This window comes from Phocoena sinus, chromosome 21 (assembly GCF_008692025.1).
Source record: "Phocoena sinus isolate mPhoSin1 chromosome 21, mPhoSin1.pri, whole genome shotgun sequence".
Taxonomy (NCBI): domain Eukaryota; kingdom Metazoa; phylum Chordata; class Mammalia; order Artiodactyla; family Phocoenidae; genus Phocoena; species Phocoena sinus.
The window spans coordinates 31999262-32016650 of record NC_045783.1 but is presented as its reverse complement, the minus strand read 5'-3'; the positions used below and the strand labels follow the sequence as shown (position 1 = coordinate 32016650).

The window sequence follows — 17389 nt, the reverse complement described above, 5'->3', positions numbered from 1 at the left end:
GTGGACCAGATGAGTTCTAAAGAGCCTTACATATTTCTGTGACTCTATTCCTCCTGTCCCAGGAGGGCCACATGCATGGTGTCAGGAGCAGCTTGAGCAGAAGGGATGGGTTCAAACCCAGCTGTGTCTCCACCTAGCCCTGTGATTTTGACTAAGTCTCTGTACCTCAATTTCTTCATCTGCTAAAGAAGGATAACTGTCGTGTCTGCTCCTAGAATGTTGCCAAGAGTAAATGAGTAGATGGGTAAAGTAAGCACACCAGTGCTTCTGTATGGCATATATAAGATAAGGATTAGCTATGATTTTTTTTAATAAATGTATTTATTTTATTTATTTTTGGCTGCGTTGGGTCTTTATTGCTGCACGCAGGCTTTCTCTAGTTGTGGCGAGTGTGGCCTACTCTTCGTTGCGGTGCACGGGCTTGTCATTGTGGTGGCTTCTCTTGTTGCGGAGCACGGGCTCTAGGCACGTGGGCTTCAGTACTTGTGGCGCACGGGCTCAGTAGTTGTGGCTTGCGGGCTCTAGAACGCAGGCTCAGGAGTTGTGGCACCCGTGTTTAGTTGCTCTGCGGCGTGTGGGATCTTCCCGGACCAGGGCTCGAACCCGTGTCCCCTGCATTGGCAGGCGGATTCTTAACCACCACTGTGCCACCAGGGAAGCCCTAGATATGATTTTTTATACTGGAAGATGACACATCCATTTACTAGACAGTGTGATTCATGAATGTTTAGGAAGTAGAGGAGAAAGAAATAACTCAAAACCAAAGACTTTATTTTTTTAACTTTCATATCATTAATCATCTTTCAAAATGTTTCCAGCTTTAGCAAGCATTATAATACAGAACATGTGCAAACATTTCTTGGAGAGTTGCAAGGTTATCAAAGCATAAATAGGAATATAAAGTTTACTTTCTAGGAATGTAAAACAATAGAAGTTGTAGGGAGGAAATGAGGATAAACTGAAGTCTCAGGTTTGCTGAGATTTCTGTCTAGAACCACATCCTTCTGGCTTTTTTTCCTAATAAAACGAAATATGCAGATCTTGGGTATATAATCTGATGACTTTTGGTAAATGAATATACCCTGTAACTACCATCCCAAGATACAAAACAGTTACATTACTCTGGAAAATTCTCTTGTGTCTCCTGCCAGACCCTCCCCATCCCAGAAGGCAACATTGCTCTGAATTCTATCATTACAGCATAGCTGTGCTGTTGTGCTCTTTTCTGTCCGACTTCTTTACCTACACATTATGTTTTTGATGCTAATTTATGTTGTCGCATAAATCAGTAGGTTTTGTTTTGGTTTGGTTTGGTTTTTAGTTTCCACGTATTATTCCATTATATAAATACATCATAATTTGCTTATCAGTTCTTGCATTGATGAACATTTAGATTATTTTGAGTTTTTGGCTATTATGAATAAAGCTGCTATAAGCATTTTTGCAGAAGCCTTTTTTTTTTTTTTTTTTTTTTTTTGCGGTATGCGGGACCTCTCACTGTTGTGGCCTCTCCCGTTGCGGAACACAGGCTCCAGACGCGCAGGCTCAGCGGCGATGGCTCACGGGCCCAGCCGCTCCGCGGCATGTGGGATCTTCCCGGACCGGGGCACGAACCCGTGTACCCTGCATCGGCAGGCGGACTCTCAGCCACTGCGCCACCAGGGAAGCCCAGAAGCCTTTTTTTAATCCTAAGTTTTTGTTCCTTTGGGGTAAATGCCTAGGAGTAGAATTTGTGAGTTATAGTCTATCTTTATAAGAAACTAACAGTTTTCCCATTTTACATTCTTCTGTATGTGAATTCCAGCTGTTCTATGTGGTTATTTACATTTGGTAAATAACCAAATGTTATTTATGTTGCTGTTATTTATGGGGTTTTTTTTTGTTTGTTTGCGGTACGCGGGCCTCTCACTGCTGTGGCCTCTGCCATTGCGGAGCACAGGCTCCGGACGCGCAGGCTCAGCAGCCATGGCTCACGGGCCCAGCCGCTCCGCGGCACGTGGGATCCTCCCGGACCGGGGCACAAACCCGTGTCCCCTGCATCGGCAGGCGGACTCAACCACTGCACCACCCGGGAAGCCCCTATGTTGTTTTATTTGATGTTAGCACTTGTAGTGGGTATGAGATGGTGTTTAACTGTTCTTTTAATTTACATTTCTTGGTGACAAACGATGTTGAGCATCTTTTCATGTGTTTATTAATCATTTTTATGTCTTCTTTTATAACATATCTGATCAAATATTTTGTCCTTTGAAAAACTTGGATTGTTTGTCTTTTATTTATTGATCTGTAGGAGTAAATTATATATTCTGGACAGAAGTCCTGAACAAGATATATGAATTACAATTATATTTTCCCTGGATGTGGCTTACTTTTTGGTTTTCTTGATGGGTCTGTTTATAAGCAGGAGCTTTTGATTTTTGTAAAATCCAATTTATCTGTTTTTCTTTTTTATGTTCACCGTGTTTTAATTCCTAAGAAATCTATGCCTATACCAAGTTCATAGATGTATTCCTCCATATTTTTCTAGAAGCTTTATAGTTTTAGCTTTTTATTTATTTATTTATTTTTGGTTGTGTTGGGTCTTCGTTTCTGTGCGAGGGCTTTTCTCTAGTTGCAGCAAGTGGGGGCCACTCTTCATCGCAGTGTACGGGCTTCTCACTATCGCAGCCTCTCTTGTTGCGGAGCACAGGCTCCAGACGCGCAGGCTCAGTAGTTGTGGGGCCCGTGTCCCCTGCATTGGCAGGCGGATTCTCAACCACTGCACCACCAGGGAAGCCCCTAGTTTTAGCTTTTACATTTAAGTCTGTAATCAATCTTACTTTTAATGTATGTTGTGAGGTAGAGGTTGATGTTCATTTTTTTATTTCATGCATTTATTCAGTTATTCCAGCACCATTTGCTGAAAAAACTTTCTTTCCCCCATTGAATTGCCCTGACACCTTTGTTGAAAATCAATGAAAGTGGTCAAAAGGTACAAAATTCCAGTTATTAGATAAATAAGTACTGGGGATGTAATGTACAACACACTGGCCATAGTTAACATGGCTGTATGATATATTTGAAAGTTGCTAAGAGTAGATCTTAAAATTTTTCATAGCAAAGATGATTATTTTTCTTTTTTTTAATCTATGTGAGATGATGGATATTAACTAAACTTATCGTGATAATCAGGTAGCAGTATACGTATGTCAAGTCATTACAGGGTATACCTTAAACTTAAACTTACACAGAGCCGTATGTCAGTTGTATCTCAATGAAAGTGAAAAACAAAAATTGATTCTTTGGGTGTGGTCTAGTTCTGGGCTCTCTGTTCTGTTCCTTTGATGCATTTTGTCCATTCTTATGCTTATGTAACACTATTGTGATTGACGGACTTTTATAAGCAAATCTTGAAATCCTCAAGTGTGAGTCCTCAAACTTTTTTCTTTTTCAAAATTATTTTAGATACTTTGATTTCCACATAAATTTTAGAATCCACTTATCTCTGTAATCCTTTAGTGTTTGATAGAATTCTCCAGTGAAACCCTCTGGAAGAGACTGTTGGAATTTTGATTGAGTTTTCATTGAATCTATAGGAGAACTGATATCTTAAATGTATTGATTCTTTTAGTTGATGAGTATGGTGTATATATCTCTGTATCTATTTAGGTTCCTCTTAATTTCTTTCAGCAATGTTTTGTAGTTTTCAGTCTTGTACATCTTTTATTAAATTCATCCCTAAGTGTTTAAAAATATTTCTGATACTGTTACAATGGTATTTTTACAAATGTATTTATCAGTGGTTTGCAGCTCTTTTAAGCATGCAATTTTTTCTGTTGGCCTTGTGTATTGTGACCTTATTAAATTCACTTATTCTAGTAGTTATTTTGTAGATCCTTTAGGATCTTCTATATAAACAATCATATCTTCTACAAATAAAGACAGTTTTACTTCTTCATTTCCAATCTGCAAGCCTTTCATTTCTTTTACTTTTCCTATTGCACTGCCTAGAATCTACAGTGCAATGCTGAATATAAATAAGAAAGACATCCTTGGCTTTTTCCTGGTCTTAGGAAACTTCAGTATTTCACCGCTTAATATAATATTAGCTATAGGTTTTGATAGGTGCTCTTTATTATTAATTATTAATTAAGGATGTTCTTTTCCAGTAGGCTGAGAGTTTTGAACATGAATGGATGTTGAAATTTGTCAAATGCTCTTTTCTGCATCTATTAAGCTTATGCTATTTTCTCATTTTGTCTTAACAAAGTGAATTATATGATTTGATTTTTAAATGTTAAACCAGTCTTACTTCCTGTAACAAACAAACTTGTTTATGATGGAACTGTTATATGTCTGTATGTATACATACAGACAGAAATATCTTTATCTATAATGTGATTCTTACTAGTTTTTAAAGGATTTTTCTGTCAAGTTCATGACAGATATTGGCTTTGAAATTTTATATTCTTTTATATTCTATCGATTTTTTAAAAAAATTAGTGTTACGTTACCTCAAAAACAAGTGTGGAAGTGTTTCTTTCTCATCTATTTGCTAAAAGAGTTTGTAAAGTTGATACTATGCAACTCTTTAATGTTTGTTCGAACAAACATAGTGAAATCCTCTGGGTCTTTCTTTGTGTGAAAACTTCGGACAATAAATTCAGTTTCATTAATAGATAATAGCTACCCTAATTTTCTATTTCATCTTGTGTTAGTTTTGATAAGTTGGATACTTAAAGACATTTGCCCATCTCATATACTTTGTCAAATTTATTGGCATAAACTTATTCATAATGTTCTCTTATTCTCCATTTAAAACTGTCTGTAGTATCTGCATTAGAAACAATTCTTTTATTTTAGTAATTTGTTGCTTTTTTTTAAACCTCCATGAAACTTTTTAATGGATAATACTTGCATTAATCCTTTCTAAGAGTGGATTTTGGTTTTGTTATTTTTTCTGTACTCTGTTTTTTATTTCATTGACTTCTCTTTATTATTTCTTTCCTTCTACCTGATTTTGTTTTAGTTTTCTTGTCTTTTTCTACTTTCATAGCATTTAAACTTTGACCATTGATTTTAAACCTTTCATCCTTTTGAATATAAAGCTATATATTTTCCTTTAAAAACTGATTAATATAAACTTGTTGATATGTAGTATTTTCATTATCATTCAGTTCAAAATACTTTCTAATTTCCCTTTGGACTTTTCCCTTCGATAATAGGTCACTTGGAAGTATTTAGGTATTTTCATAAATGCTATTAATATTTATTTCTTATTAATTTCAGTGACAGTCAAAGAAACCACTGTACGAAATGTAAATATTTGAAATTTAGTAAGAATTTTCAATGGCTTAGCGTATTCCCTAGCTTAGTTTACTTGCTATATACATGTGAAAAGATTGTGTATTCGCCACTTGTTGAGGGTACTGTTCTATAAATATCAGTTTGTACAATATGGTTGATAGTTTCATTTAGATACTATTTGTTTTGTCGTACTGTTCTGTCCTTACTGAGAGAGGAGTGTTAAATCTCTTATAATTATGGTGTCTGTTTCTGCCTGTAGTTCAATCAGTTTTGCTTCATGTTCTTTATGCTTTACTGGCTAAATTGCATTTACAATGGCTAGGTTCTCCTAATCAGTTTCTCCCTGTATTATTACAAGACATCCTCTTTGTCTCTGGAAATATTTCTTGTCTTGAAGTCTATTTTGTCTGATATTCATATAGGAACTTCCACTTCTGGGTTATCAAATACTTTTTATTATCCTATTTAATTTTCTCTATAGTCTCCTTAGGTTTATATCTTCGTATTTGTTTCTAGGGGATTAGGACGCATCCTTAAATGACCACTGTCATTTAGAGTTAATATTGGTAAATTTATTATTTATTAATTAGACTTTATACACAATATCATGAGCTCTCAAACTCCTACCCATTCTTGGGCTATTGTTGTCACATATTTTACATTGATATACAGTATAAACACCACAATACACAGCACAGTGTTATAGTTTTGCTTTAAATTGCTCTCTATCTTCAAATAAATTTAGAGCAGTAAAAAGGACACCAACATATTAATCATTTAAGGTGTTCTTTATGTTTTCCTGTAGATCTGAGTTTACACCTGGCATCATTTGCCTTCCACCTGAAGAACTTTATAAGCATTTTTCTAACGCAGGTCTGTTGGCAGACTGTTCTTTTTAGTCTTTGTTTATTGAAAATGTCCTTATTCTTCTTAAAAGTTTGAAGGATATTTTTGCTGGATATAGAATTCTGATTGTTTTGTTTTGTTCATTTGCTTGTTTCACCACTTTTTCTTCCTTAAACGATCCAACTCCACTTCACCCTCGTCTCTCTGTTTGCTCTTTTCTCTCCCTGGACAACTCTTTAACCAGTTCCTCATATCACAGGCTAATTCTCATCTCTCTGGTTTCATTTCACGCTTCTCAGAGACCTCTGTTGACCATGCTATCCAAAACCAGCCTTCTTCTCTGTGACTGTCTCATTTTCCTCTTTACACCTTGTGCAATACTTCCACAATGTTTTTATTTGTTTCCTTGCTTCTTGTCTTTCTACCTGAGTAGCTCCATATGAAAATTTATTTTATATTCTCCTACATTCTTGGTATTTGGCAAAATACCTGGCATCATGATAGAGGCACAGTGATGTTTCCCTAATGTAGAATGGATGCAACTGAAGTTACAGGGGCATCTGAAGTCTAGCTTTGCTAGAATTGAAAAGACACATTGAGTAGTCACACTGCTAAACTCTCCAGGACCATCTGTTTTACACACTGTGCTAGGGAATATAAATGCAAAAGTGAAGCATCTTCAAGAAACTTTTCCAGATTCTCTGAGTTGGAAACAATCTCCTACACTCACTCCCCTAGCATTCCACTTCATCCCGACTGTGGTACTTTTTGTGACTGACCTTGCACCATTGCTGTTTCTATACATATCTTCCCTCTCCAACTGGATTGTCAGGTCCTTGCAGGCAGGGGCGATATTTCTGAACACACATCGGCAGTCCTGCAGAAATAACCTTTACGTCTGCAGACGTTTCGGGATACTCATAAAATGGTATTGCACTGAAAATGAATTGAATGAGAAACAGCGTTTTTGTTTAATAGGATCCTCTATTTCTCTGTGGGAAAAGGAGCTGTATAATTCCAAAGTCATTAGAATTTCAACTCAGCATTAATAAAGCCCTAAGCTCCCACCAAGGACACTGTGTCACGTGTCTTGTTTATATGCGCTGCCTTCATCCTTTGTTCTTGCTTATATGCACTGCCTTCATCCTTTGTTCTTGCTTATATGCACTGCCTTCACAGTTTATGCTTCCTGCAGTTTGCATCACAGTAACGTGCCAAATACTTCCTGCCCGCGCTTCTGTTTGGCTGCAGAGCAGGAGAACTGGAATGGAAAAGCAACAGATCAGAACAGTTTTTAGATTTGTTGGTGCTCTTAAAAAGGCCCACTTTTAAACATAAATATTTATGCCTGTTGCCATGCTCAACCTCCATTCGTTATGAGGAGACCTTTGATGAGTCTGTAGTGTGAAGAGGACCCATATAAATACTGGCTACCATTTATTATGACAAGCCTGATGGAGAACTCTGGAGGTAGGAAGGCTGAAGCTAGCTTTCATATTCTGTGCATAACAGAGGAGAATGGCTCAGCCCCAGATAAGCATTCAAACAACTCCCATGTAGGTTGTGATAACTTATTGCCTCTGGGTTTGGGGACTCTGGTAATCTTCCTGAGTCACACACACCTGCGAGTGAAATGGAAGAGCCTTGGAAGCACAGCTCTTCTTTGTAACTTTTTTCTTTAAGACCCAGTATTGTTCTGACAAGTTCAAGTTAACGAAAGGACCATGGCACTAGAGGGCGGTACTCTGTAAGGTAGGTGTGTATGTGTGTTGGAGGTGAGGGTTACAAGTCTGAAACTCCTTGTAGGTTCCCAGGCCCCATCCAAGGCTTATAGAATCAGAACCGGCAGATCCTGTGCCTGGGAATCTGCATTTGAGCACCGCCCCCAGAGGATGCACTGGGACGTTTGGGAGCCACTGCTTGAGGGAATAGAGAGACAAGAGTTGTCTCTTTTGTCTCTGAACTGTCGATCTGTGCCTGGAAATTTTTGAGTCCCTTAGATTGCTCACCAAGAAGATCCTGTGGTCTCATTGTGATTTTCCCATAACTGAATTGACTCTTAATTGAGGAATTAGGTCAGTCACTGTCCGATTATCATGTACTTGAAACTAAAACAAAATAAGTTCGTCCTTACACTGGCCAGACCAGCTTATCCTGTCATGTCTAACAGGTTTCTCAGAAACATGCATGGGGCTATAGGAATTTGAAAGTCCGCAGGAAGTTCTGCCCTTTGTCACGTTATCTACATGAGAGCAATTCTGATGACACTGCAATATTCAGTAAGCAGGACTCATTGGATGTAATCAGAAGTAACTTTATTCTTGCCATCCACTGCCCTTTCATGCCATCTCTGTGGGGTTAATTTTTTCCTACCCTTGGTAAAAACTAGGGTAAGCGTCATGAATTTTTGCTCACTTTTAAGTAGTAAAGAGTTCTTTACTTTCATTCTTAGATACACAAAATTCTATGGCATTAACTGATATATCCAAGTCTTTTTCAGTAGTTTTTATCTACTGAAAAAAACTGCACAGGTTCAAGGTCGAGAATTATGCTTTATTCAGTGAACTCACTGAGGACTGTAGCCTGGGATACAGCCTTTCAGATAGCTCTAAGGGAGTGTTCCAAAAAGGTAAGGGAGAAGCCAGGATATATAGGAGTTTTTGCTGAGGAAAAAAAAAAAAAAAAAAAACGTGTTCAAACATCACAAGATTACTGCTAATCATAAGAACAAAACATTTCAAGTTAATGATTTTAGTGCTTTTCTATATATGGCCAGAGTCTTGGGTTCACTGAAGTGATCCTTTGATATGCGTCTTAACTATCTCAGTCCAATATCTTGATTTTCTCCATCCTGAATCCCCTCAGGGAGCCCCATTGTCAGGAGGCCTGCAGTGGCTGATGACTCCTTTGTCTACTGAAATGGCAGGTGACATTCTTAGTTCCCACAGGGTAGAAAAATAATTTTTAAACAGCTCCAAACTTTATTGGAAGTGAGTTTTCCCCCTCCCTTAGCTCAGTTCTGCTTGGGCAGCCTATTTGCCATGGGAAAAGGGTGCATAGGCTCCTCCCTTCCTCTCTGCCTGTGGCTTTTGCTTTCCTTCCTTTATCTCTCCCTCGGGTTCCTCCAGGGCTGAGGGATGCGGGGTATCAGGTTAGAAAGGCGAGGGACATAAAGGTTTATTTGATAGATACCTATACAAAACTCGCATAGACACTGCCTGACTCTTTCTCATGGGGTGATTTCATGGCTTTTTCAAGAACTCAGCATTACTTGATACTTAGCCCATAGGCTATGTACCTCCTCTGGGGTCACTTTAAGGCCCTAGATATCCAGTTGAACCCTGCTAGCATCCTTCCGCTGATGCTAAGTAGACACAGGCTCCAGACTTTGGAGCTTGTCAGCGTTGTCGAGTCCAGGACACTGGGCTCCAAGCACAATAAGGCATTCCTCAAGCTCTCTGAGTATTCCACTGAATCCTTTTCCCATGGGTTCCAGGTGAGAGAGAAGGAATCCCCCATCTCACATGGAAGAGGGTTAAGTCAAACTCATAGTACGATAGAGCTCCCTTTAAGAAATTCTCTATTTCTGTCTTTCTTCTCCAATCTCTTTTTCAGACTGGTGGTGAGGGATCAGCTTTAGGTGGAAAATGGCTCTTGACCACTTCTGTTGGATGCCCTGAACTGGGGCTCTCATACTCCACTTTAGTCATGGGGATGTAGCTAGCATCTGTGTCTTAGAGCTTCAACCGGGGGCTTCATCCAAGATATTGGGAAATCAAGATTCCCTTGTAATATCTCTTTGCAATCATAATACCAGCTAGTTTATGTTTATCACTTGTTGTATACCAGACGCTCCTTCATACATGCCTTATCTTACTCAGTCCTTCCCACAATCCTATGAGGAAACAGAAGTTCAGAGAAGTCAAATAATTTGTGTCAAGTCACCCAGATAGCAGGTTGCAAAATTCTTTCCAACACTGTGCATTATTTTCTTTTTAGGAAAATAAGAATGATTTTTGTGTCTTAGAAAGAAAATACTATGCATTCATCAGGGGGGAAAAAAATGCTACAGCTGTTTACTATCCTGGCTTTGACAATGGGAAGATATGGAATTTTGGAGCAAAATTAAGAACAACAAGTCTTAGTTGCTAAGCATTTGAATAGACTTATTCACTTAATTCTTATAAAACCTTGTGTTGTGGATGGACTCGTCTTCATGTTGTAGATGAAGACACTGAGGCCAGGGGGATATTATGTGGCTTCCCCTACATTATGCAACGAGGAATATTTGGAGCCAGGATTTAAAATCCAAAGTCTTAGACCATGACCCTGAATCTACTTTTCCTCTCCACTCTGATGGGACATAGCAGGAATATGAGCGGCTTCTTTCAAACACATCCGACTCTAGATGAGGAGTGACAGAGGAGTCAAGGTTTTCACTAAACTCCTTGGAAACAAAGAGCATCTTATTCATCTTGGAGTCCCTAGTACCTGGTCCAAAGTTGATACTCTGTTAATGAGTGAATGAAATGGATAAAGAGTCAATAACTTACTTTTCAACTCTCTGATGGAAAGTATGTTTACATGTGGGTTAAATTAAGACAGCATCCTACATTTTATAAGATGGTCTTGGGAGAAGAGCTCAGATGAATGATATCTAAACTTGAATTTCTGATTTGGTCCTTGGAATAGAGGTGGAAGAGGAATTGAGACCGAGTTTTTCTCTGGACTCTCAAGTTTCACTGCAGAAATGACAGCTTACATGTCTCTCTGCCTTAAGGAAAAAATAGATTGCTTCTTTGTTTGGGTTATGAAGTATATGGAAACATTTTACCCCAAAGAAGTATGTTCTAATAATTTCAGTCATCCAACAATGGGGCAGGTGGCTTCCAAAGTATTCACAGTCATACTTCTGCTGAGGAACCTGTCGCCTGGGCTCTTGGAAGGAAGGATTGAAATGTTATTGGTGGGGTAGACCAGACGGCTTCTAAGAGACTCTGTCCCTGACCATTTCAGCTGCTTTCATCACTTGCTTTACTCTGATCCACCCCCAAAGGGCTTTTATCAAGGAAGTTCTTCAGAAACAAGACTGTCTCTGATTCTCAGAGATCTAGGATTCGTTCAGGTGGTTGATGACAAGGATGTAGCTAACCAGGTCTGTGTGTCTGTCGTCCACAGGTCTGAGGCGCAATTACAGATGTACCATCTGCAGTGTCTCTCTAAACTCAATAGAACAGTATCATGCCCATCTGAAAGGATCTAAACATCAGACCAAGTAGGTACTTTCATGCTTTCACTCTTCAGTCCTTTTGTATGTAACTTTTAGCATGATGAATAAAGGCTAACCACTTTCCTTATTTCAGAATAAGTAGATGAAAACTGTATCTCTTACCTCCAAGGTTCCCATGATATTTATGCTGTTCAAGCCTCCAGAGTCTGCCTAGCACCACTTGAAGAGTGACTTCTTGCCTTTTTTGGACACAGTAATGACAATATTTTTTTCATTTTTTCCTTCTTTTCCAGGCTAGTCAGCACATTTGTATGAACTTCAGGAAACTTTTAGATCTATATTAAGTGTTTTTAAATAAGCAATGTAGTCTCTACTTGGAGGATGGGCCAGACCTCCGTGTTGTGAAGTCAAATTCTGTGAATGTCTTCGACCACTTTCTATTTCTAGAAGCATATTGTTGCTTAGTCTGGAAACCTAACAGATCCCCTGGAATTTTAAGTCATTCACATACATAGCTATTTTCAATTCAATGGAAGCTCATTCCATTCCCCCTCCCCCAAATTCTCATGATTTTAAACCAGGAAAGTCTAATCAGGCATCATTTCCCCTGCATTTATATTGCTCATCTTTTTAGAAAGCCAATGACATTAGCTTTTAGGTATTTTTAAAGTAGCTGCTAGGACTGCTAAAAAGATCTAATAAAATAGGAAAAAACAAAGAATACCTCAAAAATATGTAATTTTCCTGAATATAATTGTTTTCATTTCTCTCATATTCATTAGCAGAATCATTGAACAGATTCGACTGTATCAGGGCCTCATAAGTAATGAATGATTCATTTAACAAAGGTGTATGGGGCGCCCACTGTGTGCCAGACCCCGAGTGTGCCCTGGGGAAGAAAAGACGAACGGATTTAGGCCTTCCTCTTGGGGAGCTCCCTGACAGGCTGGGGAAACAGTCATGTAAACACATAGATTGTTCTCTGTTGCCATAATGTGGGCACCCCGAGCTTTGAGGACCAGGACAGGGACATAAGTGCAGAGGCCGAGCTCATAAGGATGAAGTCGTCAGGGTCTGACTTTGTTTCCCATTATCACCTAGCCCCCAGCGCAACACTTGATACGTATTAAGGGCTTCGTAAACATTCCTGATGGAGTGAATGTGTGATTTTTAGAAGATGAGTAACGACAGCAGAAACTAACACAACACAGTAAAGCAATTATACTCCAATAAAGATGTCCAAAAAAAAAAAAAAGAAGAAAAGATGAGTAACGATTTTCCAAGCACGGATAGGAAGGTACGTTCCAGGCAGGGAAATTTCTTGGCAAAGATACTGTAAAGACATAGATTCACAGGGGTTTCTGGCTTCAGGGGAGAAGTTTAAACCCAGAGTTCCTACTGACTCAGTTTTTCTACAATATTGTGCGGTTCAGTGAGTCAAAGCTGCTTTCATCACTTGCTTTACTCTGATCCACCCCCAAAGGGCTTTTATCAAGGAAGTTCTTCAGAAACAAGACTGTCTCTGATTCTCAGCGCCTAGAGCACTTGTATTGATTATTGGGAGCTGCTGCCCCAACCCCATCCCCAACCCCCAAAACGGTCCCTTCAGCATCTCTCTGACCCTTCCGTTGTGAGCCATACTGTATGCATTCTAACGAGCATGCATCTGACGTACGCACAGACACCTTACAAGGAGCTGCAACGGTAAATGATCATCTTTTAGGGGCATGTATTTATTGCTCTTCATAAATAGAAAAAGGTAGACAGCAGTGACTTTAGGTGGCAAGAATCATGTCAATAACTGATGCAGATAGATATCATCTCCAGCTTCAGGAACATACCTACGTCTCTATGTTTACCTATAAAACTTCACGTGACAGAATTTGTGCTAGGCATAGTCACACCTAATACCTTGTTTATTCCCCTTAACTACCTTGAGATACATATTACTGACCCATTATTTGATCTGAGAAACTAAGGCTCAGAGAGGCAAAGTAACTTTCGCAGCACCACCTTGCCAAAGAAATGGCAGAAACAGGACTGGACCCAGCAGTGTGTGACTCTCACTTTTAATTAATTCGTGTCACTCAGCCACCACAGACAGGCTTTGGACACAGGACTGCAGGGACTGCCAGTAGAGAGTCCTATGATGAATTTTGAAAAAGGACATTGCTTCCCTGGTGTAATTTAATAAGTATACGTGACTTCAGAAGGGTACGTCTCCTGCTGTGCTGCCTTCTTTCCAATAAACAAGACAGTTTGCTTTTTTTTTTAACCACAAAAGCACAAGGTTGAAGAAACCTTGAAGAAGATAATTGTCATAGCTCTGTCCCACAGGCCATTTCATCTGTCCTTATACCAGATTTGAGTATCCTGGGTGTGTATATGAGCCTGTCTTTGTTTACGAGACAGACGGTTCCATAATTTTCTTATAATATCCTTGTTAGGTTTGGTTTCAAGTGTGTGAGGGCCTCGATAAACAGATTCTACTTCTAATCCCTGAATGAGTTTGTGGTAGACTGCTGCTATTTCTTGCCTTAAATACGAGGAAGAATTCATTAGTGAAGCCATCTAGGCCTAAAAATGTATGCTATGGGAGTATTTTTCTTAGAAATTTAGTTTCTTTAATACAGCATTATTCATATCTTCTATTCTTATATCAGCTTAAATAACCTGTCTTGCAACTAATTTGTCCATTTCATTTACATTTTAAAATATATTGGTATAAAATTGTTCATTTCATCCCCTAATTTTATTTTTAATGCTTGTGGAATATTTTTCTTTCCGGACACTGTTTATTTGTGTCTCTTCCTTTTTGTTTTGTTTTGTTTTTTTTGATCACTTTTCTTGTTAGAAGTTTATCAATCTTTACTAGTATTTTTTCTTTTTTTTTTTGATGAACAAATGTTGGGGATTTGTTGATTTTCTTTATGTACAGTTATTTCATGACAATTAATATATTATTTCCTTCTTTCTACTTCCTTTGGATTTAATTTGCATTTTCCCCTAGCTTCTTAATATAAAAGTATAGGTTCTATAATGAAAAAGAATCTGAAAAAGAATATATATGAATATAAATATAAATAAATGGTCCTATCTATCAATTAGGCCAAGTTTCTTAATCTTGTTCAAATCAGTATATTCTTACTGATTTTCTTGTCTGCTTTTTATATCCATGAGAAGCAGACATAATTAAAAACCTCCAGCTGTACATATGATTTGCCTATGTGTCTTCTTAATTCTATCTTTTCTTTTTTGTTTTATATATTTAAAGGTATATTGTTAGATGCTTACAAATTTAGGATTTTTTAATGTATTCTTATTGTATGGGCCCTTTTTTAAATCACTATTTGCCATCATGAAATATCCTTCTTTGTTACTAGTAGTATTTTCCTTGAAGTATACCAACATCAACTACAGCAGCTCTTCAAGGCTTTCAAAACTTTTTCCTTTAAATTGTATCCAGCTTTTATTTTGTTCTCAGGTGGAAGTTTAGTGTGATGGAAGTCAGCCAAATGGTTCTTAACTGTTTTAATCTGACTAAGTCAACATAAGTATTAAAGTGTCTGTAATTTTCAAGGTCTTATATTTATATTTTTGCAGTCATTTCTAGAGGAGCGTTGAGATGAGCAGAGATGATTCAGTTGTGTAGTGGAAAGGACACTGAATTTTATTTCTAGTGCAATTTTGCCACTGAGTGACCCTGGGCACTGACAAACCTTCTTTAAGTTTCACTTCCCTCAAAGATGAGTGTTTAATGATGACAAGAACACAACAAATATGCTTCCACTTCCCATGCTTTACTCATGATCCTGGTATTCTTTTCTACGAATCCTGAATTCAGACCTAAAATTTTTCCTAAAACATGTCCCGGTCAGCCTTGAGCATTTATTGAAGTTAGCAATGACCCTCTCTGCCCCAATCATGTCCACCCAGAACCTCAGAATATGACCTTATTTGTAAATAGGGTCTTTGCGATGTAAAAGTTAAGAATCTCAAGATGAAATCTTTCTGGATTTTTGAGAATGATTTATGGTGTCTTTATGAGAGAAAGGAAAGGGAGATTTGAACACACGGAGAAGGTGGCCCCGTGAAGACAGATGCAGAGATTGGGGTTCTGTTTCCTCAAGCCAAGGAACACCAGGAGCCAGCAGCATCTGGAGGAGGCAAGAAGGAATCTCCTCCAGAGCTTTTGGAGGGAGTGTGCCCTGCTGACTCCTTGATTCCACACTTTCATCTTCTAGAACCTTGAGAGAATAAATTTCTGTTGTTTGAAGACATTCAGTTTTGGGTACTTTTTTTAAGGGCAGCCCTAGGAAATTAATACAGTGTGAAACCTACATGCCTTGTTCCATAAGTAATCCTTCAGTCATATTTTCTGGGCAACTGCTTACAATGCCAATCCCGATAACGACAGCGATGATGGTCATAGCGATGCGGGGGGAGAAGATGGTGATGATGACAATGCCACCACTGATAACCAAAGTGGGACTTGTCTGAGACTGGGACACAGCCACAGACTAAAATGCTTTGGAAGTGTTACATCTAATACACACAGCAGTCCTGTAATTGACCAGAGGCTCCACTTTATAGGTTAGAAAATTGAGTCTCAGGGAAGTTCAGTGACTTGCCCAAGGTCCCCCCAAAAGTTGGTCAGCAGAGTCAAGAGCAGAAGTCAGGTTATTGGCCACCTTTACTCTAACTGTTATAACAGTACTTAAGTAATACTATTATTATTATATTGCTCTTTACTAGTAGTAAAAAGACTTTTTCTCTTTTTTTTGGCAAATGTCATAAACAGCAAAATGACTGTCGAATTTTGCTCCATGGTTAAATTGCAAGAGAAATATTCAATAGCTAATGAGAGTAAAGGTTTCAAAATGCAAATGATCACACTGGCATATAAAGCAATTGCCTATTGGTAGATTTTTCAGCATTTCTGGGGGATCTAGTCTGTCAATTAGAACAAATGTTTAAAATGAAAGTTAAAGGCAGATGAGGACATACCATAGACTAATGAACAATTCCCCCATAATGTACTTAAGTTTGAGTTTAGGGAACACTTCAAGCCTCAGGACATTGTATTACCTAGAATTAAAGGTTATAAAATTTGTCATTACTTACTTTGATATTTCATTTGGTTGAAAATGAGGTACAAGTGTTTAAGAGAATAAATCAGACTGACCAAAAGTTAGTAGTAATTTCTATATGTGCTGCTTCCTTTGAGAAGAAGCCTGAAGTGGTGATATCAATTGCTTTTTCTGCAATTTTTCTCAATTAGTATGAATCCTCCAGACAAAGCCTTCATATTATTCATTTCCCCATTATATTCATTTATTTGTGAAGTGATTGAGTGGATGTTCAGTCTAATTTTCAGAGCTAGAATATATTTGCTTTAAATACCTTGGAATTCAGTTCCTGCATTCAGGATAATAGTTAGTTGTGTGTGTGTGGGAGGAGGGTGGAATAATAAATAATAAAAATAAATATTTTTGCAAGAGATGCTCAGCGTGAAGAAGCTTCTGTACTTACAACAAATAAAAATAGCTCAATATACCAAGAAGATGTTCTCTTTGGAAACAAGCAAACAAAAACCAAATCAAGGCATGGACTTCTTCGAAGTCTAAAAGTATAGAACTTTTTTTTGTAGAATTTTCAATGTGATTTACTGGCATTAACCAAGAATTTCAATAACCTAAGGGACTGGGACTTTGGTTCTAAGTTCTGAGATGGGCAGGGCATAAGACAGTGTTGAAAACAGAGCTGTCCTTTCCCAAAGAGGGTCAAGTTATTTCTCTTCAGCTGATAATTATTCCAAGCCTTGAAAAGGCTTGGAATAAAGGGCAAAATCTAGAATCCAAGGCAAAAGAGCTCCTGCAGGAAGTGGAGCTTGTGGAATATCACCACGTCTTTCCAGCCAAAGGGCTAGATTTACATCCTAGGCACTGTAAGTAGGGTGCCTCATGCAGCACAAGGATGGGGATGAGACAGGGCCTGGGGGTCAAAGGGCATTCTCTATTTAGCCCC

At 38.3% G+C, this 17389-nt stretch overlaps 1 protein-coding gene across 1 annotated transcript in view; it reads left to right on the top strand.

Annotated features, from left to right (window-relative positions):
* Window positions 1–17389, top strand: part of ZMAT4 (zinc finger matrin-type 4) — a 340674-nt gene that overhangs the window by 287776 nt on the left and 35509 nt on the right. Inside the window, exon 6 of the mRNA XM_032618467.1 lies at window positions 11311–11407. Within this exon, the coding sequence (XP_032474358.1) occupies window positions 11311–11407 (97 nt within the window). The remainder of the gene's footprint in view (window positions 1–11310; window positions 11408–17389) is intronic.